The 26,416-nt window shown below is 42.9% G+C and overlaps 1 protein-coding gene across 1 annotated transcript in view; it reads right to left on the bottom strand.

The window, feature by feature from the left end:
- The window catches only part of hmcn1 (hemicentin 1), a gene marked incomplete at both ends in the record, with an annotated part of 207,151 nt that overhangs the window by 38,728 nt on the left and 142,007 nt on the right, over nt 1–26,416 (bottom strand). The window contains 17 exons of the mRNA XM_080728122.1: nt 440–631; nt 1,262–1,348; nt 1,655–1,768; nt 4,177–4,344; nt 5,755–6,036; nt 6,428–6,583; nt 6,754–6,876; nt 7,336–7,432; nt 7,795–7,970; nt 11,278–11,401; nt 11,522–11,673; nt 12,604–12,780; nt 13,512–13,613; nt 13,876–13,999; nt 14,877–15,031; nt 15,298–15,467; nt 15,856–15,964. Coding sequence (XP_080584248.1) covers nt 440–631; nt 1,262–1,348; nt 1,655–1,768; nt 4,177–4,344; nt 5,755–6,036; nt 6,428–6,583; nt 6,754–6,876; nt 7,336–7,432; nt 7,795–7,970; nt 11,278–11,401; nt 11,522–11,673; nt 12,604–12,780; nt 13,512–13,613; nt 13,876–13,999; nt 14,877–15,031; nt 15,298–15,467; nt 15,856–15,964 — 2,508 coding nt within the window. The remainder of the gene's footprint in view (nt 1–439; nt 632–1,261; nt 1,349–1,654; nt 1,769–4,176; nt 4,345–5,754; nt 6,037–6,427; nt 6,584–6,753; nt 6,877–7,335; nt 7,433–7,794; nt 7,971–11,277; nt 11,402–11,521; nt 11,674–12,603; nt 12,781–13,511; nt 13,614–13,875; nt 14,000–14,876; nt 15,032–15,297; nt 15,468–15,855; nt 15,965–26,416) is intronic.

Raw genomic sequence — 26,416 nt, forward strand, 5'->3', positions numbered from 1 at the left:
TGTGTGCTTTAATCTGTTTAAAATGTTTTTTATTTTATTTTAACCCATTAAGACCGCGAACGCATCCGTGTCACTCTAGATTTTAACCACTTGAACCATTATTTTATGCTTCAACTATTGAAATGTAGCAGATATACAAGCTCACAGCTTATAGATCTGCTATTTTTGAAAAATCTTGAACATTTTTGCAAATCTTTATATCTTTTTTAAAGTGAACATTTGCAACTCAAATCTTTCTTTCTTATAGGGTCCCTGGAACAAAATATTTTGAGATGGGGTCTGTGGTCAAATACATTCGTTTTTCTGAAAACTATTAGGATTTAGGATACTTCTTTAGGTATTTTTCAGATCTTAATGAGTTGAAGCAACGTAATGTTTTTTTTGACAGTTTATTCGACGCGTTCCCGGTGTGCGAGGACCTTTAGAGTGGCATTCTTACCCTGAACATTGAGGTTGAAATGTCTCCTGCGGTCCCCTGCACTGTTGGACGCCAGGCAGCTGTAGCGTCCTGTGTCTGCCACCTGGGCACCAGAGATCTGGAGGAAACGACCGTGAGACAACACCTGGTGTCGTCCATCAGGCACCAAAAGCTGCCCGTCCTTCAGCCATTTGATATCTGGCACAGGGTTACCTAGAGAGAGAGCCATGGTTAAGCCTAGTGTCCCTAGTCTGGCCATATGTAGTATGCAAACATTTACACACGTGAATGACAGGGGGACTGTCTGTCAAGGTTATGTACAGTAGTATCATGACTCTTCTCAATATTTTTTGTGGACGTTCCTTATCCATTTCACCATGTTTAAAAAGCGCTCTAATCGGTGAGGATGGGATTGGAATCCAATCCAGTAACTTGCATGCTCACATACATCGCATTGAGTTCGCAACTTGCTTAAAAAAGCGCTATAAAAATGCCATCCGTTATTAAGTGATAACTTGGATCCGAATGATCACCCCATGATTGACGTGTGTATGCCAACTGTAAAATAGAAGCTGGCCGGGTTCCCCCAGGGCTCTTTAATAAATCTGTATTTTTTTTCCACTCTACAATCTCCCAATCTACAAGCTCACATGTTGCAACGCGATTCATTGTGAGCTTGTCGATCGTCTATTTTCGGTATAGGGTATATATATTTAAGTGTTTATTAAGTGTTTATTAATATTGTTTTAACCAAAAAGTTTCTTACAGCCTATTTAATTTATTCGATTTTATGTTATTTTAAAATGAATGCAGAACACATGTTGCAGATAGCATAGCACTTACCTGTGGCCTCACAGGTCAGAGTTATATTGTGTTTCTCCTTCACTTTAGTGTCAACCACAGTCCCCTCATCCACAATGGTAGGTGGCACTGCACAATAAAATAAAAAAGATTGAAAAGTAATTGAATGACTAGCTTTAGCTAGCCACGGCTAGTCATTTAATGTCTTTCTTCGGACATGGGTAGAGTTCAGGGTATGACAAAGAATGTAAGCAATACCTGAATGTTACTAAACTGAAGCGATTTCTCTAGTGACATTCTGTAACATGCTGATTGAAACATCTTTTCAGGACACTGGATTTTGTTAGTGGGTCATTCGGAACAGAATAAAACAACCAAACAAAATATATATTTAGTCATTATTTATTCATCATTGATGTGGGGTTGGTTGCTTACCAAGGACATCAAGGTCAAAGTTCTTCCTCTCCTCTCCAGCGCTGTTAGATACCATGCAGGTGTACCTCCCAGCATCCTCTACTGCAACATGCATCAGACGCAGGCTCCGCCCTCCTTCAAATCCAACAGGACAGTTATTGGTCGAATTCACAAACATTTTAACCACTTTAAGAACCACTTTAAGAAAAAAAAAATGTCTGGAAAATATATATATTTTTTTAATCGTGAAAAATCGTATTGTGAACCTAGTATTGGGATTCGATACGTATCGTGAGTTGAGTGAATTGTTACATGCCTTCTTAAACCCCAAAGCGCTGTACTAAGTCTGCACCTTTCTCAACACCAAAACTCAGTTACAAGCTCAGTTGCAAGTGTTGTGAGCCTGTAAATCTGCTATTGTCTCAGACTGTTTGACGCCAGAACATGGACACTGGGGGTATTAAACAATACAAAAAACAAAACAAAAAAAACAATAAAAACATAATGCATTAACCCATTCAGGCCGGGTACACATTTTAGTGTATGGGAGGGGCTTACAGTACATGTACAGTATGTTGCAACATATTTGTTTTTGTAGGCTAAATTCTGATGTAGAGAGACGCCTGCAACAAAGCAGAAAGCCCGCAATTTAGATACAGTCTTTTCGGTGCACGGCTCGAAAGAACATGCGAAATGAAGAAAGTTGCCAGCACTCAAAGGAATCTCCTTTTTACAACAGTTTTATTTACCTCATACAGGCTCTAACACGAAACACGGACGCGTTTCGACCGTTCAGGTCTTCATCAGCGTGAATCACGCTGATGAAGACTCCTTTGAAGATTCCTTTGAGTGCTGGCAACTTTCTTCATTTCGTAAATTCTGATGTAGGCCTAACTATAGGTTAGGCTAAATGGGTTAATGCATTTCAAGAGGCCCAAAAAGGAAAAAAGAAAATAAAAAAAGGGAATCCCTGAAGATGCCTAAAGACAAAGTGCTCCAACAACATTGCTGCGCTGCAGTCAAAGATAAATGACCTCCATACAATCTACCTCATTAAGTGGAGAGGAGTGGGACATTCACAGCTGTTTAAATATACTCTAACTAATCAACTGAGATCCCAGGGTATTATCCTCTTCTTAAAAAGAAAGAAAACAGGCTATTACTGTATGTTAAATGTCTCTAAGAGAGCCACCTGAGCAAATAACTAATAAACACTGACACAATGTTAAGGTGGTTGCACACTGCTGCGTTTTTCGGGCCGAATATCGGAGTGAATTTCGGAGCACGCAAATAAAAAATTCAACCTCACGTTATGTCAATCACGTTTGCACACTGCCGCCCGTTTCGCGCACCACTCGGTCCCTTGCTCTCTCTATCTCTCTCTCTCTCCTTGCCCTGAAAAACGCATTTCGCAACGAAAAACGCAGCAGTGTGCAACCAGCTTTAGTCTTACTCATTACACTTTTCAAAACGTACGCAGTAAATCCTAAGCACACCTTTCATCTCAACTTTGAGCAACACAGTAAATGATCCTATGAAAATGAATCTAAACACTGTATGGCCGTATGGGCGCTTGTGGAATAGGACAAGCACATCACCATGCAGGATTTGAACCAACAGTCACCTCGACATGAGCCTACCTTTCTGTCCACATAAATATTACATTACCAACACAATTGTCAATAAACCAGAGAAGTAGCCTGTCAATAGTCACAAACGGCACTGAAATAAGGGATTCACACAATACTTTGTTTCAGTAGCATGGGATTGACATTTTATGGTTCCTAAATCCCTTCCATTACACTGAGCTGAGCCTCTAAATGCACATGATTTGACAACCAAATGGGATTACCCAGACGTGTCTGTGCACAGCCTGGTTCTTTTAGACCTCCAGTTGGAGAAATGAGGTTCAGGGGTCAGGTCGACACAGCCGGCCACTTATTCATTCGCTGAGCTCCCATTCCATCTTGTTAAATGGTACAAAAACAATACACTTCTCTTCCAAGGGTTTGTCTCTGCATAGTAGATCATGTTCTGTTAACTGTGTTGGGTTTGGCCCCAGTTTGAACGATCCCATTACACCTAATTACCAGTGATGCATTGCAACTGCTTGGCCTTTGAACTGTAGCTGGGAAAACTGAGATTCTATCTCACTCCTCTGAGCTGTGAAACGGTTTAATATCTTCAACCATGTAAACTCTTTATCTTCATTCTATGATGAAAATAGTCCATCTCATGCACACTTCAAAACTACAAAATAGTTTCTTAGATCAGAGATCAAAATGGACTTCAGAGCAATATTGTAAACACAAGGGCCCGATTCATCAAGCACTTTACGGCCAAATTACAGCATAATTTTGATTTTACCGGGATTTAGGACAATTCCCAAAGTAGGGGTCAGATTCAGCAATAATTTGTCAGGGATTTTGAAGGTAAGACAGAAATATAAGCCAGATTTAGTCACTTTATTTACACTATATTTACGACCAGATTGATGACAATCACGACTTTCATCATAGAAACCATAGCCAATGGGAACTCACCTGACAGGACGCGAACTGAACTGGTGGCTTTTATGGGTCGACCGTCCTTCAACCAGGTGATAGCAGGAAGAGGAATGCCTGAGGCCTCGCAGGTCAGAGCCACAGGGTTCCTCACCACAACGCTGACATTCTCAGGGACCTGCACCTGACCAATGATACTGGGTGGGACTGGACACAGGACAGACACAAAGAACAGACATTACAGAAAACTGTGACAGAGACATTCAAGAGGTGTGAACTGTCCAGACGCATTCTCTTACACTATACTGTAAATCAGAGAGTCCAGGTGTGAGACTTGGCGTCCCAATTTTGGGCATATCATTATAGGCGGAAGTTTTACAATAACATTTAAAAAAGCAGAACTCAAAATTAGTCATGATGATATTTTTTTGGGGGAAAAAGTGAAAGTGAAACAGGGCTTTTTATTTGGCATTAATAAATAACAATAAATGAGAGTAATAATGAGAGTGATAACATGGTTATAGCGGCTATTTTGCATGGCTATGAATACAGTGCAGATTCTAATACAGATATATTGACTTGTAAATTGTTGTCTTGGGCACACAGAGTTTGAGAACCATTGTTATAGACTGTCATGCAGGGGAGCCGGAAAGGAAAATGACATGGGGGGACACCAATGTGGGCGTGGTCACAATGTGGGCGTGGTCAGGCCGTGACGTCAGAAAGTCTGCTGTAAGATTTGACAGCTCAAGCTATGGATAAAATGGTAAATGGTAAATGTAAAAGTAATTTTGTCTTTCTATTTAAGGGAAATTCAAGGTTACTCTAATGAAAGTTAGAAGAACTCCATGACACATTTCATTATTGACTTTTTTTGATGCCTTCCATTATTATGCTCAAGGGTGAAAAAAACACCTCATGTCATTTTGCTTCACGTGTGAGGGGAGGGGAGATCTGTCGCAAAAAAAAAACTAAATTAAACAAAGGTTTAGGCAATTATACATCGACATTTAATCTCTGCATAAGGATTTAAGGATGCTATGCTTATAATGATTGCAAGAAGAGCTGTTATCAACAGTCACAGAGTATTTTGTTGGGACTGACATAACTTAATGAGCTTCTGGTAACTGGAGACTAAGAGCTGCTGCAGCACATCAACGTAAGTAGAGCCAAATCAATCGGGGAAATCTGCTAATTTATTAATGAAATGGTGTCGCCTGCCGAATATAGACGATCTACAGGCTCCCTATGTGTCATTATGCTTGTTGTGGATCTGCTGTTTTTGTAGAGTAACATCAGACAGATTCACTCACAGATCACGGGCAACTCTGCAAGTCATTTATTTATTTATTTTTGCGTAGAGAATCCCCCCTCTTCGGAAAGGGGGGGGGGGGGGACAGTAGCTTTCCGTTAAACAGGTGGCGGCGCCACTGCTGTCATGTGTACATACACGCACGTACGCACGCACGCACGCACGCACGCACTCACACACACACACACACACACACACACACACACACACACACACACACACACACACACACACACACACACACACACACAATGACTGAGGTATGACACTAACAGAATGCTTTGACATACGCAGTTAATTCCTACCATGTATGGTGACGTCATGCTTGCTGTCTGCCTGTCCCGCCACATTAACAGCGATACAGGTGTAGCGTCCCGTGTCTGACACCTTGGCATCTTTGATCTGCAGCAGCCTGCCCTCGTTGAGCACCTTTGCCCCGTGCTGGCCCGTGATAGGCCGCCCGTCTTTCAGCCACGTGACTGCTGGACGTGGAACGCCATCTGCCGCACATTGGAGGGTGACATCACCTCCTTTGGTCACGGTGACATCATTGGCTGTGCCCTCGCTGCGTCTGATGGAAGGGCGGACTGAAGTGAGAAAAGTGGGTGAGTGATGGACACGCTCCCCCAGGAGAAGATACTCACATACACTGTGAGAAAAGGGACTGGACAAAGTACATTGCCCTGTGGGAACCTGGTCAACTAAGTATAGTATAGGGTTTAATTGTTTAACTCTCAGACCCAGATGTGCGGTTCCATTAATACACACTCAGATTTACATTAATAGTGACATTTTAACTCTGTATAGATAGGCTACTGTTTATAGAACATATACTATACTGTGTACTGGGGTATGTCCTTTAAGGAATGACTTCTTTCTTGGATTGCACAAGTAGTTTGACCTGAAAGTGTAAATCTTCAAGGTGAAGACAAATTTTGAGTGACTCAAGAGGTGGTTGCTGTTGTGGTAAGGACATACCATAGACCTGCAGGCTGTACTCCTTGGAGGCAGACCCTGCTGCGCTGGTTGCTGTGCAGGTGTAGGAGGCTGCGTCTGTCCTCTCAGCGCTGGAGATCTGCAGCTGACGGCCTCCTGACAAGACCCTGACGCGCTGATCTGACTTCAAATCTGCTCCTAAGGTAGACACACACATGATCAATACAAATGTTACGGTATGTACAGTTTGCAGGGAACACACACACGCACGCACGCACGCACGCACGCACGCATGCACGCACACACACACACACACACACACACACACACACACACACACACACACACACACACACAGTCCAACTTACCATTCTTCTTCCAGGTGAGGCTGGGAGGTGGAATGCCACTGGACTCACACACCAGAGTGATCAGACTTCCCTCAATGACAGTGAGTGGAGAGACCTTCTCTGAGCCATGGATGCTAGGAGAGACTGTCATAATGACAGGAGACCAAAAGGGGGCACTGTTACCTCACTCAAGCCTCAGTGATGTATCTCAGTAGGAATAGTTCTGTCCACAGTGGTACAAGAAAAGATTAAATGCAAAGGCCTATGAATTAGTATTTTGTTCCCCCTGTCTCTTTCCTTCCCATCTTCCTATCCACTGATCTCAGATGTGTCTGCAGATCAGATGTAAACATTTGTGTCAAATCAGCACAAATATCAGCAAACCAGAGCAACAATTCCTGCTGGACATGGGACTCGTCTCATCATCACTTCCACTTCCAGCGGGATCAATAATGTACAATCTAATTTCTACAATTTGTAGTCTACAGTAACAGATGACAAGACACATGCAATGCGTTGGGAACTTCTGCTTAAATCTGCTAATTTAGGTGAAAGACACGATGTATCAAGTGCAAAACAGGCATAGACTATAGATGAGCATACCCCACACATTGAGGTTGTAGTTCTTTTCTGTCTTGCCGGCAATGTTGGTGGCTTCACAGGTGTACCTGCCAGAGTCCTGCACCTGGGCACCGGTAATCTGCCAAACAACATTCACAACATTTGTGTGTGTAAGTGCTTGTGTGACACAGTGCCAGCAGCTTGTGCCGGTGGTGCCACCTCACAATTAAAATGATATATCCCAAGACACATAAACGTAATAATTTCATTGGTAATTATACATTTCTCTACTGTCCCAGAATTGTCCCAGACCGTGTCTTTCGGTCTGGGACAACAGGATATCCTTAATTTTGAGGGCTGCAGCCATAACCCTAGTGCACTTATACCGTAATCAGACATGATGCAGTAAGGACATATGTACTACACATAGATGATCATAGATAATACATTATCAAAAAAGAAGAAGGTAGACGCAGTACTAACACGGTGAACTGGCCTTACCTTGAGCAGACTCCCATCCTCCGACACAGTAAGCCCCGGCTTCCTGAAAAGGGGACGGCCATCTTTGCGCCACAACAGAGTGGGTGGAGGGATGGCATCACTCTGGCAGCGCAGCTCCACTGAACGCCCCAGCATCACTGTGGCATTCACCTCCTCCCCCATGATGTTGGGTGGCACTGTGGCACATTGAAAACACATTCATAATAATTCATACTAATGTCAACCAGTGGTTCCCAAACAGTGTGCTGAGGGACAATGGAGTAACATGAGACAATCACGCATTGTTATTGCAATAAATACAAAATAAAAATATACAAAAAGTTATGAATACCTTTTGTATTTACTATATCAGACTTATTTTCCGATATACTGTAGTGGCAATATAATATACTGTATAACCTATTGAAATATTTTTTAACCACTTTTTGACTTGCCCTGTGGTGTAAAACACTTGAAAACCACTGGTCTAAACAGTCCAAAAAGAATTGGACAAAGAGGTTCACCCAGAGCGTCACGTGTATACTGTACATGAGGAAATACATTATATTAAAAGCAAGATGTTCTATGGCCTTTTATTTCCAGAATCTCTGGCAGATGTTGAGGCCAAAGACTGCCTTCACAGCCATGTTATACAATAGGTATGGTAATCTTCACATCTTACTCATTCCATATCAAAATACCTCAAGTCTTTAGATCTTTTATAACTAAATCGTTCTTGGACAATGAAAGCACCGTTAGCCAGATTCAACATCTTTTGAAAGTAATAACAGCCAGATCTGGTTCATTTCCAAAACGTTCCATGAAACCTAATATCCTAACCTAACGTAATGTGCTTTAATGGTCACGATCACAGAAAAGTAACTCCAAAGTTGATTTTGATGTTTATTTTCTCTTTAACTATTTGAGTTCCATGGCAACTAATATTAACTATTGCATACCGATGCCAAAAAAATAGATTTCCCATGATGCATTTGGCACTAAAGTGTGCTGGGAGTCGGGACCCAGACACTGACCTCAGTGCTTCAGACAGAAACCATTAAACGACATATCCACAGTGGTCCACACCCTTCGTGTGACCATCTCTGTTATGAATGTAAAACTATCCTCTTAAGAAATTAGCCTCAATTTAGTGTTAGGATTGGTCATTTGACCTCAATCTGATTTCAATCAAAGACTACTCATTCTACTTAAGGTCATGGTCTTTCGTAAGGAAATCATTTACCCCCCCCCCCTCCAAAATCTGTCTTGGCCTTAAAAAATGACTGCCAACCAATTTCCTGTGCATTATGTTTGCTGGACAGATGGAGCGCATGTCACAGGGGAAGGCCCTCATGTCCAGACACAGGAAGCTGAATGGTAGCAATTACCACAACAATTCTGTCTTTATATATCTGGACAGGATCTTTTGATCTTTCTGAAAAAATACATGAAACATGTTTGTATTTCACATAGCCTTGTTCAGTCAAGCACTGTCACACAAATCTATAAGTGCACATTCACACGCGCACACACGCAGGCAAACACGCACGCACATACAATCTCAGAGGTTCCCCAGTTGGAATTCTCCACTTACTTCTCTCACCAGAGTAAATGCAGTAAAACTGATTGAGATTAGACTTGCTTAGACTTGTCTAACTACTAATTGGCTGTCAAGGTCAGCGTTCCATGAGCAAAACTGACAAGGTTTATTGAAACACTAAACTCCATCAAACCACACTTCCTCTCCATATGCTCTCTAGTCAAAGGGTCTTTCAACAATCATTCAAGTGTTTAAGTACAAAGTATATACAGCCTTCATTTGCTTTGCTGATGGGACACTCCACAGTCAACCAGAACCATAAGTCACATACGTCCAGCTTTGCTATAACAGAGTACTTCAACCAATATAATTGTGGGGTCGCTGAAGGCGAGCACACGTATCTTATCCTCATTATTTATCTATCAGTCAGTCAGTCAGTCAGTCAGTCAGTCAGTCATATCAAGTTCTCCTCAAAACTTTAGCACCTGTCTACTCCTACATTCTTACACTGAAAAACACCATTCAAACTTTAATGTGTTCAGCTTACTGTGGAGACGTGTGCTATTACTTTTTTTTATCAATTGGCCAAAGGGTGGCGCTGTAGGAAGCCTTTGAAAGTGCACACTTTGAACAGGTATAGCTCATGCTCTGTTTGACATACAGCAATGAAACCTGGACACACATATGTGTCTCCTCATGCCGAACAACTTTACCACTCTGACTTTTGACCTCTGACCATTAGATCTCCCACCGTTTTGAATTATATGAAAAACAGTAAAAATATATCTCCTCCTGGGATTTCCACGTCACGCGCACAAAACCTTTTCACATGATCTTTGGAAATTGGACCAATATCTACTCAGACTATGTGTTGAGAAGTTTGTATGTGAAATAATTATTTTTTAATAATTCAATGAATATTGCAGTTTTATGCAAATTATTCTTCTGCCTCTAAATCATACATGCAAAGTCACATGTTCATGAGATTTGGCAAAGATGTAGAGGGTTAGTCCAAATATCAATGAAACCAATCTTATTCCAATTGGCCAAAGGGGGCGCTATACGAAGTGTTTGAAAATTCAAACTTTAAACGGGCATAAGTCATGCCTCGTTTGGCTTGAGGACATGCAACTTGCTTACACGCATGCCTTGACTCAAGAGGAACACATCTGTGTCTTTGTCATGAAGTAAGCTCCGCCCTTAGATTTTCCACCATTTTGAGCAGTTTGTAAAACGCTTAAACCTGTTTTTATACTGGGATTTTCCGTGAAAGGCCCAAGAACATGTGGCACCCTTTTCACATTGGCCTATTATAGAGCCACCAGGAGGCCAAAAAAACCTACCTGACCTGCCGGAGACCTGTTCTCGGAAGAACACTGCTTGTAGTTTTTCTTTGATTTCTTTTCCCACTTTTCTTGCTTTTCCTGCTTTTTTCCTTTCCTACTTTTTCCTGGCTTGGCCACTTAATCGCTGCTTGCAGCTATATTATACCAATGTTTTTTGGCTTAAAGGCAAGCGAGCCCACAATTGTTTCGAAGGAACGCTATTTTCTAGTTTATTTCAAACAACAGCACAAATAAATAATGAACAATATGAGCTAAACAAAAACTCAAGTCATTTTCACAGCGTTTGCCAAAATTTACAAAGGTAAATTAATGTTAATAGTCATAGGGAAAGACGTCCCATATCTCTGCAAGTAGGTAAACAACAACTCCATATATTACACCTTAAAAAGCTATGTATAAACTTAAAAGCCCACAAAATCCACAACAATAATGACTTTTCACAGTGAGGGATTTACGAGAGAGCATTTAACTACTTAAACCATACAGTTTTATACAAAAATATCCAATCCAGTAGTGATTTTTGTTATTTTTCAAAATGTTTGGAAATATTAAAAGAATATTGGAAATGTTTCAAGTGGTTATGGTCATAGAAATGACTCCAGTATTAGTATGACTCACCATACACCCGTAGGTCATATTCTCTCTGTTGTTCACCTCCAGCATTGACGGCCACACAGGTGTACCTGCCTGTATCACTGACCTGGGACCTGCTCAGAGACAGAACCCTCCCACCAGACAACACCTACACAGAGACGCAAACACATCAGAGAACATGATGGATACAATCTCACACGCATGCACAGAGGCATGCACAATACGTGAGGAATACTCAGATTCCTCACATTAAAATAAATATGGGTACCTGAATGCCATCTGAGACGCTGGTCACAGGGCTGCCATCTTTGAGCCAGGTGAGGCTTGGCAGGGGAACACCAGAGGCTTCACATTCCAGCTTAACAGGCTCGTTCACAACCACTGTGACCATGCCTCCTCGGCTGGAGATGACGGGAGGCACTGCAACACCACAAAGGAGCAAATATTCATGTTGATATACATATGTACAGTACTGCATGTACTGTATAGCAACCACACACAATCACCACATGTACACAAACAGGGCGAAACCCAAAGAAGTACTCACATTATTGACTTCAGTAACAGTAGCTCATACCTCAGCGTAAAATAAAATACATTTAAAGCAGAAAAAGTACAAAATGGGTTTATAAATTGCTGGGTAACATCCAGTATCCAGAGTTTTATACAGTACTGTATGTAGCATGAGTATAAGCACTCAGTTACTTTCCAAAACTGTTCATGCAAGCATGGATACCAAGTTCATGCCAGTAATTGCAGGAAGATTTATGAGCTGTTCAGTTTATGAGCTGATAATTATTTGTTTCTTGCACCAATACCAGCGGTATCACACACACACACACACACACACACACACACACACACACACACACACACACACACACACACACACACACACACACACACACACACACACACACACACACTTTCCTCTCTACATTCATTGGAAGATTAGGCAATGTAAGTTTAGCCTCCTGGAGATAATGACTCAAAGTGTGGTAACTTTAGACACGTGGAGCCTGTGGAGTTTTATCCTGAATGATTCATATGGATTTCCATGTGTTTAAATTATAGTACACTGAATAATGTTCTCTATACATTGCTCTCCAAGGAAAACGGGTCTATATGTTTGGCAGCCCCATAAAGCCATTGGCTTGCTCTGAAAGCAACGCTGCATGTTACTAACTACACTCATCTGTGTGGGCACGGTCCCAGAACATTTCTGCCTCTGCTCCCACTCCCACCCACATCTGATCAACACATTGGACCGGTGGGCACAATGTGCTATATTGTCTAATTCACCGTTAAATATTTTTCACGGCTGTATAGCAGTCCAGAAGATTTTCTCACCGTACACCTGCAGACTGTGGGACACCTCAGCCGTCCCAGCCACATTGACCGCCACACAGCGGTATATTCCAGTATCTGACAGCTGGGCACGCTCAATCTCCAGCACCTGGCCACGCTTCAACATGGTCACGCCAGCGGCACTGGTCAGGGGGCGGCCATCTTTATACCATGTAATGGCTAAGCAAACAGAAATTACATGAGGAAATTAAGACAGCAAGAAATCAATCAGTTTTAAGTTTGACAAGGGGGGGGGGGGGGTATGCACAGATGATACTTAAAGGCTGGCCTTTCTTTTTTATTAGATTTTTTTTCCCCACGCTATTTGTAACCCATTTTTTCAGTGTCAATTGTAACCCTTGGTGGTACACTCCCTCTGCCAACCTGGGGAGAGCAATGGACTGTCCTCACGCGTCCAAGGCGCATTTTTTCACCAGACAGAGGGGAGTTTCCCTGGCTGGACGTAGCCCTCGGAAGGAACACGTTATTCAAACCAGTTCCTTTCCCCTCCATCAGGCACCCCGGCTGGCCACGGGGAGAACATGCAAACTCCACACAGAAAGGCCCTTTTGCCAACTAGGGTATGGGCACTGATGACGCAGAGGATAGAACACACCCACAGCGCACACAGCATCCCCAGTGGGAATCGAACCCAGGACCTTCCAGCTGTGAGGCAACAGTGGTACCGACTGTGTCACCGTGCCCCTCGACCACACTTTAGCTTAAGCAAGAACCCGCTGACCTACAGCTCAGTGACAGGAACTCTTACTAAGCCACAGGCAGGTATTTCAAGCGGTTTGTTTAAAATTAGGAAAGGCAGGTGGGAGACTGGTATCTACTCAGCAGTGGAGGGCAACAACCTGGGAGTTTGGAGTTGTGTACAGTAAGCAGGTAATGTAGTTGAATCTTACCAGGCAATGGGCTGCCTGTGGCCTTGCACTGTAGCTGGGTGGAAAAGCCAGACAGGATGGTCTGGTTGAAGATCTCTCCAGAGTAGGGGATGCTAGGAGGCTCTAAGGAAGCACACAGACTAAATTACTTTTAAGAACAAGAAATTACAGAAATGTCACCACCTACTATACCCACAGTATACTATATTACAGAGCAAGCAGGAAACAGAAAAGGAAAAAGGAAGGAAGCGATAGACTTTTCTTTTTGGAATGGGGAGACAGAGGAATTAAGAGATTAGATAAGGGAGATGAGAGACCATAGTATATATTGTGTATTCATATGTTACCATGGACACTGAGGCTTATGTGTGTATCTATATGTTACCATGGACACTGAGGCGTATGTGCTGTTGAGCCTCTCCAGCTGCGTTGGTGGCCACACAGGTGTACCTCCCAGAATCCTCCAATCTTGCCTGCGTGACTTGTAGTGTTCTGCCTGAAAGCTCCAGCTGTGAAAAGCACACATACAGTGAGTACTTTAGATACAGTATGCTGAAGATTGTTACAGCAATAGTTCTAGCTTGCTATTTTGAGTTGTCGTGGCCGAGTGGTTAAGGCGATGGACTAGAATCCATTGGGGTCTCCCTGCGCAATCCTGCCGACAACGGTGGAATGTTTTCATGTGTACAATGACATCGTCATGTAAAATCGTACTAGTTCTATGCTCCCGTCACAGAGAAGAAACAAAGCCTGTGCAAATACAACATGCTCTTGAATAGGAGTATGGTGACACAATTACAATGCCCTGCGTGAGGCCCAATATGCTCACTAAATACCGTGGTTGCCTCCCAATGCTCTATTGTCTATGCTGCTCTGTCCACGCTCCTGAACCGGAAGTAGAAGACGGTCAGCCATTTTGACAATCGTGCCAAGTCTCCTGTTCCTCCTCCAAGGAGTGAGGGGTGAGAATTAGGCATCTCTGATGAGCTACGATCGAGGAAACAGAGTATATTCTTCCAGGATGACGTTATAGATTCCGCCCTGACAGCTGAGTGAGCTGACAATGTTATGTTACTATAGCAGGGCAAATGTAATTCTTGTACCTCTCTCCTCACCTTGTTTCTGCCATGCGTCCTCAATGGGAGGGGCTAAGACGCAAGGACAGGGACGCAACTGAGGGAAACAGATTTCATCTAGAGACCTGGCTGGGACACAGCCATCAAATCTTTTTTTAAGCACCAGTCAAGGACTAAAAATGTTATGGGACCAGAATGATGTGTTTAAACCTCAAAGGTTTGAGAACCTCTACCATGAAGGATAGCAGATGCAATCCTTGACTTTTGACTTCTATTTTGAATTAATAAATAAATCGTTCCACCAGCCAACCTTAAGGTGCTCCTGTGCTGTGTCAACGGGTCGTCCATCTTTGAGCCAGGTGATGCTGGGAGGGGGTATGCCACTGGGCACACACTGCAGGCTGATCGACTTGTGGAGAACCACGGAACGCTCAGCAGGCCCTGTGCTACGGATGGTTGGAGGAACTGGACAGGTGGAGAACAGAGAGTACTGTGACATCTGCATGAACTTTTGCTTTATATTAGAAACGACACAAAAAAGTCCAAAAGTAGATATTTACCTCAGGTGAGAGCTCTCCAATGGCTTGCATTAGAACCATAAATGACACTTATAAACCAGTAAACCAGTGAATAGCAGTTCTTACAAAAGGTTTGTTGTTCCATATCAATTTCTATATTTGATGGCAAAGTAGCTAGGCCACACAGAGCTTAAATATAAAGGTTTCTTTTACCATGAACAACCACATTGAAGTCCCTCTCATGCTCCCCGGCCTCATTGGAGGCTACACACTGGAAACGGGCCGTGTCTGAGACGTGGGCACGGGATATGATGAGCCGACGACCTCCGGCCGCCACTCGCAACCCCTCGCCCTGTCTGACTGGCTTCCCATCCTTAAACCACCTGGAATGGAAAACAAACACAGTAAGATCCTCAGTGTTAAGTTTACTCGAGTGTACAAATGTAATCAAATGGACCTTTTGGTTACTTATATTTATACCTGCTAATAGCTGATTTAACGTTTGTTTGTCTTATTTTTATATTATTTATTTCTCGGTTGTTTCGCCTTTTCTGTATCTGTCCTGTGGTACTGAACACTGACAATTTTACTATGTACATTATACAGTACATATGGCGTGTGTGTGTGTGTGTGTGTGTGTGTGTGTGTGTGTGTGTGTGTGTGTGTGTGTGTGTGTGCGTGCGTGCGTGCGTGCGTGCGTGCGTGCGTGCGTGCGTGCGTGCGTGCATGTGTTGCGTGCGTGCGTGTGGGCGTGCATGACAGAGCTCTTACGTGATGACAGGGGCAGGTGTTCCTCTGGCGTGACACTCCAGTTCCAGAGGGTTGTTGATGACCACGGTGCTCTCTGTGACTTCATCTCCTCCATCAACAAAGGGAGGCACTAGGAGACCACAACATTAAAGCTTTTCATCTGCTCTTACACTGACATGTACAAAGACATTGAAAAACATCAATACGGAGGGGATGAACTGCAATTACTGTGCAACTACAAAAAAATATTCTGGATGAAGTTTGGAAATGTAGAGATGCTTGTTTAGTAAGGCTGCTTAAAGGAGTAGTTCACCCCCAAAATGACTTTTTTTCTATTGATTACTCATGCCATGGAGACTAGAGTTCAATAATATTTTTTGGTTTTTGTCGCATTCCTAAGACAAAAATTTGATAAGAATAAATTTACCCCCATTCGTTCCGGATGGTGACCCGTTTCGAAACGGGTCACCATCCGGAATCAATGGGGGTAAATTTACTATTTACTAATTTTTGTCTTGGGAATGTGACAAAAACCAAAAAATATTATTGAACTCTACTCTCCATGGCATGAGTAATCAATAGAAAAAAAGTCATTTTGGGGGTGAACTACTCCTTTAAGTTTAAACATTTATAACTCTGTTACAAATGGATACAAACCATTTTCTTTTTACATAATGGTTACAAATCATTTGTACACACTCAGGATTGCAGTCATCTATTTTCAAAAATATCCCTACTCAGATGTAGATCACATATGGTTTCTTTTGTGAAATATTGACATATTGGCAGTGAAGAGTATGCTGTGGAGTTGAATAAAATGTAGTTGTCATGATTTCCGTCACGCTATAGTGTGCACCATGAATTAATGTGTGAATATACAGTATATCAACAAGCTTTTTGAAGCTACAGTGCGATGCCAGGTGTCTGCTTCCCATGGTTACTATAAACATGCTGTAGATTAAAGCACTAGCTCATGCTTTTGCCGAGTGGTTAAGGTGATGGACAAGGACTAGAAATCCATTGGGGCCTCCCCACGCATGTTTGAATCCTGCTGTCAACCATTGATAGTTTTCATGGACAGAAAAAAATTCTGCTGTATGAGTTGGTTGTACAATATTGTCCCTGAACAGAGAAAAAAAGAACTCGCTGTTGAATGAGAATAAGCTGACACAGTAGGCCTTGGATTACAGTAACCTGTAACATGCTCACCAATTCCATTTCCCATTGAATAACTGCTTTTAAGCGATGGGTCTGGCACTAAAAAGGTTGATGGGACTGGAATAACGAAATCTTCATAATAGTTTTGAGAACCTATGTAGTTATGTGTTGTAATAGCATTGGCTTCTCATTTATGCTACTGTAAGTATTTGTTAACAGATTCGACTGTGACAAATGACTATTTTTTAATATGAATATGAATGAATACTTTGAGTTGTTAAATGCCATCTAAATCAGTAGTTCAAACTTTTTCGTACCAAGGACCACAGAGGAGAAGATTTGTTTCACTTTCAAGATTTATCAAAAATGTTAAAAAATACTTGTATATCTGCTATTTTTGAAAACCATTGTTCTAAACCACTGTTCTAAATCTCAAGTGTTTTTTTGTGTGAAAAACTTATGTTGATATATATACAGTATAGCTAACATTTTTAATGACACGCTCTATTGTAATGGACTAGAAATCCATTGGGGTTTCCTCGCGCAGGTTTGAATCCAGACGACAATGAGTGTCTGTTTTCCTTGCATACACACTAAACAAATTGCACTCTGCTTTCATAGCTCTCTGGTCTGTTTGAAAGTGCTGGCGAGTTATTACCACAGACATGTTAACAAAATGCTTTTTGTTTCTCTACACCGTTTCTGGTAAACAACAAACATCTATCAGCTCAGTGAACAAGAAGCAAAAACAGACCCTGAAACTAATTAGCCTGTTTGCTGTTACAACACAAAACAGAGCTGTCCGCAAATGTACGGTGGTCCTCTCTAATGCATGTTGTTAGATTCAGCAGTGGTAGTATTCATGCTGCTAATGTGTTATACCCGTGTATGGGCATATTGTGATGCACAACAGTACACACAAATCATAAAATCCTATTGTGCTCCATTGTTGCATAATTTAGGCATAACACTGGACATTCTCTACCATGCCTTCCATCGCCACGCAGCAAATCAGCACTGACTTGCAGAAGTGCTCTTTCTGAAGTACATTCGGTATTCATTCACTTTGGCCTGTCCAAATCCAGATGTCTAGAATATGATCGATGCAAGTATTACACTAACCGTTATTTGGCACACGTGTGCTCTCGTGTGAACATCGACAAAGAACCCACAACAAAGTTTGAATGGCTGATGATGGCATGCCGGCTGAAATACCATGGAAAACATGATGTTTCAGAGTCCCTTCACGTCTTGTGACATAGTGTGGGTGTCGGTTCCCAGTGAGAGGAAACACATGTTATGCGCTCGCGCATGCATGCGTGTGTGTGTGTGTGTGTGTGTGTGTATATATTATCTAAACCAATGGTTCCCAAACACTGAGTCGGGGCCCATTTGTGGGTCACAGACCAATTTTTATGGGTCACGACTCGAGTGAAAATCCCATTTTCTTTTCCTACAAAATATAAAATATATATTACTAAATATTTTTCCCTCCCCAAAAATAATTTATTTTGAGAAATAACAAAAAAATTATACATTTTATAAAGTTTTAAACAAACAAACAAACACATAAAAAAAATCAAACCTCGGTTCAAATTGAAGCGGTGGACAGATAAAACTTCTATTCTGAATGTATTTGGAGAGCTGGTATGACAGTTGGTATAATAGGTTTAAAAAATAAAATAGATTAAAACACATACATTAAAATAAGAATTTGTAATTAAATAAATACATAAATAAATATAAAGTGTTTAAATAAGACAGATAAACCCTGAAGGCCAAATTATCATGTGAAGCTTGACCAATCCTCAACGTATCCATTCATCTGACCGGGAGGGACACCGCACACATATTCTAGATGTACAGGACATATAAAGCCTATTCATTCTGAACTGAAATGACCATATATGGACATGGGACACACATTTTGCTTTTTGAAAAAGCCTATTCATTCTGGACTGATATTTTACACGTACGGGACAGGAAAAACCTGTTCATTCTGGCCTGGAGTGACCATATATGGACATAAGGTAACGGACATTCTGTTTTTGAAAAACCCTGTTCATTCTGGACTGAGATCACCATATATGGTAATTAAACGGACATTCTGTTTTTGAAAAAGCCTGTTCATTCTGGACTGAAATGACCATATATGGGCGTGATACACACAAAGCCATTCATTGGAAGCGGTTTCCACCGCTTCAAAAATCCTTTATATACCTTAGAGGAGAAATTAAAAAAAGTTCCCCCCCTTCCTAGAATAGAGAATGAATGCCCCGCCCTTTAATGCAATCCCCATTATACCTGTTGTCATAGGACCCGTGTTGACCATCTGTTTGACTGTGTCCATGTATGCCCATATATGGAGATATCTGTCTGACTGCGTCCAAGTTATGCCCATATATGGAGATCTCTGTATCTGCCTGACAGTCGGCCGAGCGTCTAGTCGAGGACCGGCATACTCGGGAACGATGTAAATACGGAATGAATGCCCCACCCTTTAATGCAAACTCCATTATACCTGTTGTCATAACATGTTTTGACCATCTGTTTGCCTGTGTCCATTTATGCCCATATTTGTAGATATCTGTATCTGTCTGCCTGCGTCCATTTATTCCCATATGGGGATCTCTGCAGACACAGTGCCGGTTCTGGAAAACACTAATGTCAGACATTAGCTCCGCATACGGAGATTCCGGACCTTTCGCGCTGGTTCCGGATAACCGCATATCAGGTCAGGTCGAGGCCGGGCACTGCACTCCCTGCTGCGGCGGGGAACGCGTGTGCCGAATTCTGTGTAATGCAAACCCCATTATACCTGTTGTCATAGGATCCATTTTGACCATCTGTTTGCCTGAGTCCATTTATGCCCATATATGGATATATTTGTTTCTGTCTGTCTGCGTCCATTTTATGCCCATATATGGAGATCTCTGCAGACACAGTGCCGATTCCGGAAGACCCTGATGTCAGACAACAGCTCTGCATACGGAGAATCCAAACTTTTTGCGCTGGGTTCCGAAAAATCGCGTATCGGGTCGGGTCGAGGCTGGGCACTGCACTACCTGCTGCGGCAGGGAACACGCGCGCTGAATATGAAGCTGGTGGGACGAACGGTTCTCAAGATACGCGGATTACATACATACATATATACATACCGGTACATACATACACACTCACAGAGATTTTTTGTTGACTCATGTGGCGTATGTGATGTCAGAGCCTTTTATGAAGTGATGTCACAATGAGTCAGCGCTTTCTCCGGAACGGCCCGATGTCAGTCATCTCCGCATACGGAGATTCCAAACCTTTCGTGCCGGATCCAAAAAACTGTGTATCGGGTCGGGTCGAGGCCTAGCTAAGAACGTAGGCAAAGGTCTGAGCTATCTGCGTGCGAAATGTGGAAACTGTAGCACCAACCATGTGCTGTCAGGACTCTTTCATGCGATTCGGGCCAATTCGGATTCGCGTCCATTGACTTCAATTAGTAGTCAGGACTCCGCATATGGAGATTCCGAACCTTTCGCGTTGGTTCCAGAAAACCGCATATCGGGTCGGGTCGAGGCATAGCTAAGAACGTAGGCAAAGGTCTGAGCTATCTGCGTGCGAAATTTGGAGTCTGTAGAACCAACCATGTGCTGTCAGATCTCTTTCGTGCAATTCGGCCTCGGCTTCAATTAGTAGTCACGATTAAGAAGTAGTGAAAATAGCCGATCTACAAACTCACAACGCAGCGCCAAGCGACGTACGGGTTGTGAGCTTGCTGTTTTCAATAGTTTTGGTCCCGGGCGAATGTCTAATTTATCTTTTGGGTCACAGGCTAAAACGTTTGGGAACCACTGATCTAAACAATCAATGTGTATACATACTGTATTGTGAAAGCATCTGGGCCTAGATTATAAATATGCCTATGATACTGGGGACAACTTGTGACCATGCATATCCTGCAGGTTCAGGTAATTGATAAAAGCAATATTCTTTTTGAATGTTTCTAGATGGGTACTTACAGTATAGTGACTTATCATCCTATATTGCATTATAGCAGTGGTTATAATGCAAGTCCGTCTGTCTGTCTGTCTGTCTGTCTGTCTGTCTGTCTGTCTGTCACATCACGTCACGTCACGTCACGTCACGTCACATCACGTCACACTTTTGCCAACTTGTGGGTGCTGTCAATTGACTTGATTAAGAGTCCTTCACCTTAATTGGATTAACTTTGCCCCGCCCCCTCCTCTGATTGGCCCACACTTTATTTGGCTTTACTCATCAACCGTTTGTCGTACACACTTGTGGGTGGTGTCAATTAACTTCATTAAGGGTCCTTCACCTTAATTGGTTTAACTTTGCCCCGCCCCCTCCTCTGATTGGCCGAAACTTTATTTGGCTTTACTCATTAACCGTTTGTCGTACTGGAACCAATGCCACTTACAGGCCTCTTTGTGTATACTGTGACCTGACGGTCGCTTATCTCCCGATTAGGGAGTCTTACTGGTATAATTATGATGTATTACAACTGAGAATTATTGCGACCGTCAGGTCGCAGTTACTATCAAAACCTCGACCAGCTGTCCGTCTGTCAGTCCGTCGGTCTGTCACACGTCACACTTTTGCCCTGCTCATATCTCCGCAACCGTTGCCCTGATCCATACCAAATTTTGCACACACACTCCTTGCCTGCCAAACCACAACACCCATCAATTCTCACATGACCCTCTTCTAGCTCCAGCCAGCATGCCCACATGGGTCCCGCATGGGTACAGGGTGGGCTTCCCTACATGGGCCCCATGTGGGAATGTCCGCGGTTTCCACAAGGGTCCCTCGTGGGTTAGCCCACGTGGGCTCTGTGTGGGTTCTACATGGGCCCTGGGTGGGCCCCACCTCGGCTAATTTATATGGGACCCAGGTGGGAACCACTTGGGCTAGCCCACGTGGGCTCTCACCTCGGCAAATTTATATGGGACCCATGTGGGAACCGCCTGGGCTAGCCCACGTGGGTTCTATGTGGGAATGTCCGCGGTTTCCACAAGGGTCCCTTGTGGGTTAGCCCACGTGGGCTCTGTGTGGGTTCTATATGGGCCCTGGGTGGGCCCCACCTCGGCTAATTTATATGGGACCCAGGTGGGAACCACTTGGGCTAGCCCATGTGGGCTCAACGTGGGTTCTACATGGGCCCGCTACCATGAGGCCGATTCTTGCAAAACACGTTTATGGACACAGCTCCTACAATTTTTGTCCTAAAATCACGCAAATCGGTACACAATATGTCTACACTCATGTCATCAACATGAATCTGTCCCATTTAGCGCCACCTTCTGGCCGAGTTTTTAAAACACATTTTTGGACACTGCTCCTACAGATTTTGCCCTAAAATCACGCAAATCGGTACACAGTATGTCTAAACTCATGTCATCAACATGGATCTGTCCCATTTTGCGCCACCTTCTGGCCGATTTTTTAAAACACATCTTTGGACACTGCTCCTACAGATTTTACCCTAACATCACACTAATCGGTACACAGCATGTCTACACTCATCTCATCAACATGGATCTGTCCCATATAGCGTCACCATCAGGCCGATTTTTTAAAACACATTTTTGGACACTGCTCCTACACATTATGCCCTAAAATCACACTGTGACCTGACGGTCGCTTATCTCCCGATTAGGGAGTCTTACTGGTAAGTAGATTATAATGGATTATAAGTATGTTTATAAAGCATTCTAGACATGGGATGCATAGCATGTGTTGCCGAAAGGTCCCATGGATTCTATCTGTCACACTGGTCTCTTTGAATGCACCCTGACATGCTGTTTGAGGCCACAGTGAAATGCCAGGTGTCCCTTTCCCATGGGTTACTATAAATATGCTGTAGAGTAGACTGTGAGAGCATTGGCTCAGGCACAGTCCCAAGTGTTGTCGTGGCCGAGTGGTTAAGGCGATGGACTAGAAATCCATTGGGGTCTCCCCGCGCAGGTTCGAATCCTGCCGACAACGGTGAAACCTTTTCATGATTTATGATCACACTGTCACGTAAAAATGAGCTTATTGTATGCTCCGTCACAGAGAAGAAACAAAGGCCATGCGAGAATGAATAGGAGTGAGCTGACACAATAGACCCTGAATAGGAGTGAGCTGACACAATAGACCTGGCATTACACAGCCTCTATGGCCAACATGCTCATTGGTCTCCGATACATTCATTCATCTATGTACTGTACTGTATACAGTACATGTCTTTTATTAACAGTAAATCCTGGGTGCACAAGTTGTTGTGGCCGAGTGGTTAAGGCGATGGACTAGAAATCCATTGGGGTCTCCCCGCGCAGGTTCGAATCCTGCCAACAACGAGGATTGCTTTATATGCATATACAGTATGAGCACAAATTAAGATTTGCTACTGTAGCAATAAAAGATAGATACGATCTGTTTGAAACTGCTGATTGACTATACACGTCTCACAGTAAAAACCTCAGTGTTCATTTATACATGTGTAATAACTCTGGCCGTGTAAAATGAAAGCAAGGATCTATTTGACTCCATTGTACACTCCCAGAGTTAAAACTGTTAAAAACTGTTAAAACTCCCAGGTTTTAACAACTCGAGGCTGAGCCAAGACTTTGGCTGTTATAAAGTACTATTTAACTTCTGATTTGGCTTTCATAAGTGAGTAGCAATCATAAACCACTGTATACTCTGTACAGACTTCTGTGTGAGTGTTTTTGAAAATAGTAATACATAATATAATAATAATAATAATCCAATATATTGTGTTTCCTTTTGCATTTCGTTGTATTTCGTTGTTGTCGGGTGGACACCTTGTATGTCCCAATCGGGTGGACACCTTGTATGTCCCAAACGATTTCAATTGTATTCATCATTTAAAAAATTGAACTAAAATTGTGAAAATAGACGATCTACACCCATCAATTCTCACATGACCCTCTTCTAGCTCCAGCCAGCATGCCCACATGGGTCCCGCATGGGTACAGGGTGGGCTTCCCTACATGGGCCCCATGTGGGAATGTCCGCGGTTTCCACAAGGGTCCCTCGTGGGTTAGCCCACGTGGGCTCTGTGTGGGTTCTATATGGGCCCTGGGTGGGCCCCACCTCGGCTAATTTATATGGGACCCAGGTGGGAACCACTTGGGCTAGTGGGCCCCACCTCGGCTAATTTATATGGGACCCAGGTGGGAACCGCCTGGGCTAGCCCACGTGGGTTCTATGTGGGAATGTCCGCGGTTTCCACAAGGGTCCCTTGTGGGTTAGCCCACGTGGGCTCTGTGTGGGTTCTATATGGGCCCTGGGTGGGCCCCACCTCGGCTAATTTATATGGGACCCAGGTGGGAACCACTTGGGCTAGCCCATGTGGGCTCAACGTGGGTTCTACATGGGCCCGCTACCATGAGGCCGATTCTTGCAAAACACGTTTATGGACACAGCTCCTACAATTTTTGTCCTAAAATCACGCAAATCGGTACACAATATGTCTACACTCATGTCATCAACATGAATCTGTCCCATTTAGCGCCACCTTCTGGCCGAGTTTTTAAAACACATTTTTGGACACTGCTCCTACAGATTTTGCCCTAAAATCACGCAAATCGGTACACAGTATGTCTAAACTCATGTCATCAACATGGATCTGTCCCATTTTGCGCCACCTTCTGGCCGATTTTTTAAAACACATCTTTGGACACTGCTCCTACAGATTTTACCCTAACATCACACTAATCGGTACACAGCATGTCTACACTCATCTCATCAACATGGATCTGTCCCATATAGCGTCACCATCAGGCCGATTTTTTAAAACACATTTTTGGACACTGCTCCTACACATTATGCCCTAAAATCACACTGCGACCTGACGGTCGCTTATCTCCCGATTAGGGAGTCTTACTGGTAAGTAGATTATAATGGATTATAAGTATGTTTATAAAGCATTCTAGACATGGGATGCATAGCATGTGTTGCCGAAAGGTCCCATGGATTCTATCTGTCACACTGGTCTCTTTGAATGCACCCTGACATGCTGTTTGAGGCCACAGTGAAATGCCAGGTGTCCCTTTCCCATGGGTTACTATAAATATGCTGTAGAGTAGACTGTGAGAGCATTGGCTCAGGCACAGTCCCAAGTGTTGTCGTGGCCGAGTGGTTAAGGCGATGGACTAGAAATCCATTGGGGTCTCCCCGCGCAGGTTCGAATCCTGCCGACAACGGTGAAACCTTTTCATGATTTATGATCACACTGTCACGTAAAAATGAGCTTATTGTATGCTCCGTCACAGAGAAGAAACAAAGGCCATGCGAGAATGAATAGGAGTGAGCTGACACAATAGACCCTGAATAGGAGTGAGCTGACACAATAGACCTGGCATTACACAGCCTCTATGGCCAACATGCTCATTGGTCTCCGATACATTCATTCATCTATGTACTGTACTGTATACAGTACATGTCTTTTATTAACAGTAAATCCTGGGTGCACAAGTTGTTGTGGCCGAGTGGTTAAGGCGATGGACTAGAAATCCATTGGGGTCTCCCCGCGCAGGTTCGAATCCTGCCAACAACGAGGATTGCTTTATATGCATATACAGTATGAGCACAAATTAAGATTTGCTACTGTAGCAATAAAAGATAGATACGATCTGTTTGAAACTGCTGATTGACTATACACGTCTCACAGTAAAAACCTCAGTGTTCATTTATACATGTGTAATAACTCTGGCCGTGTAAAATGAAAGCAAGGATCTATTTGACTCCATTGTACACTCCCAGAGTTAAACTAACACTCATGATTTTGCAGTGTACAGATAAACAAACCGCGTAGAGATGCACTGTAATGGTACGTGAGTTTTTATGACAAGACAAGTTATGCACTGGGCACAGTGAAAGAATAACCACAATAACAATAACATATCTCAATGTTATCTTAATAGCCTCCTCCTGGATCCACATTCGTGAAATGAATAAATGTGACAGTTATTGATTTACACTGGTCAGACCAAATGGCCCTATAAATTCCAGCATGGCTTATAATGTAAACTGAGACTGAGACTTGAATAATTTATGAATGCAGTCCCTCATGGCGTGAATGCAACCACTCAGGCCCAGTGGCCTTTGAGAGAGAGATCATTTTCTGTGGAGTCTGCTCACTCAGTAGTGGTTTTAACAACTCGAGGCTGAGCCAAGACTTTGGCTGTCATAAAGTACTATTTAACTTCTGATTTGGCTTTCATAAGTGAGTAGCAATCATAAACCACTGTATACTCTGTACAGCTGTAGAATTACTCTGAGGGAATACAGACTGTTTGACTGTGTGAGTGTTTTTGAAAATAGTAATACATAATATAATAATAATAATAATCCAATATATTGTGTTTCCTTTTGCATTTCGTTGTTGTCGGGTGGACACTAGTGA

The sequence above is a fragment of the Nannobrachium achirus genome (assembly GCF_963921795.1).
Source record: "Nannobrachium achirus genome assembly, chromosome: 1".
NCBI classification, from domain to species: domain Eukaryota; kingdom Metazoa; phylum Chordata; class Actinopteri; order Myctophiformes; family Myctophidae; genus Nannobrachium; species Nannobrachium achirus.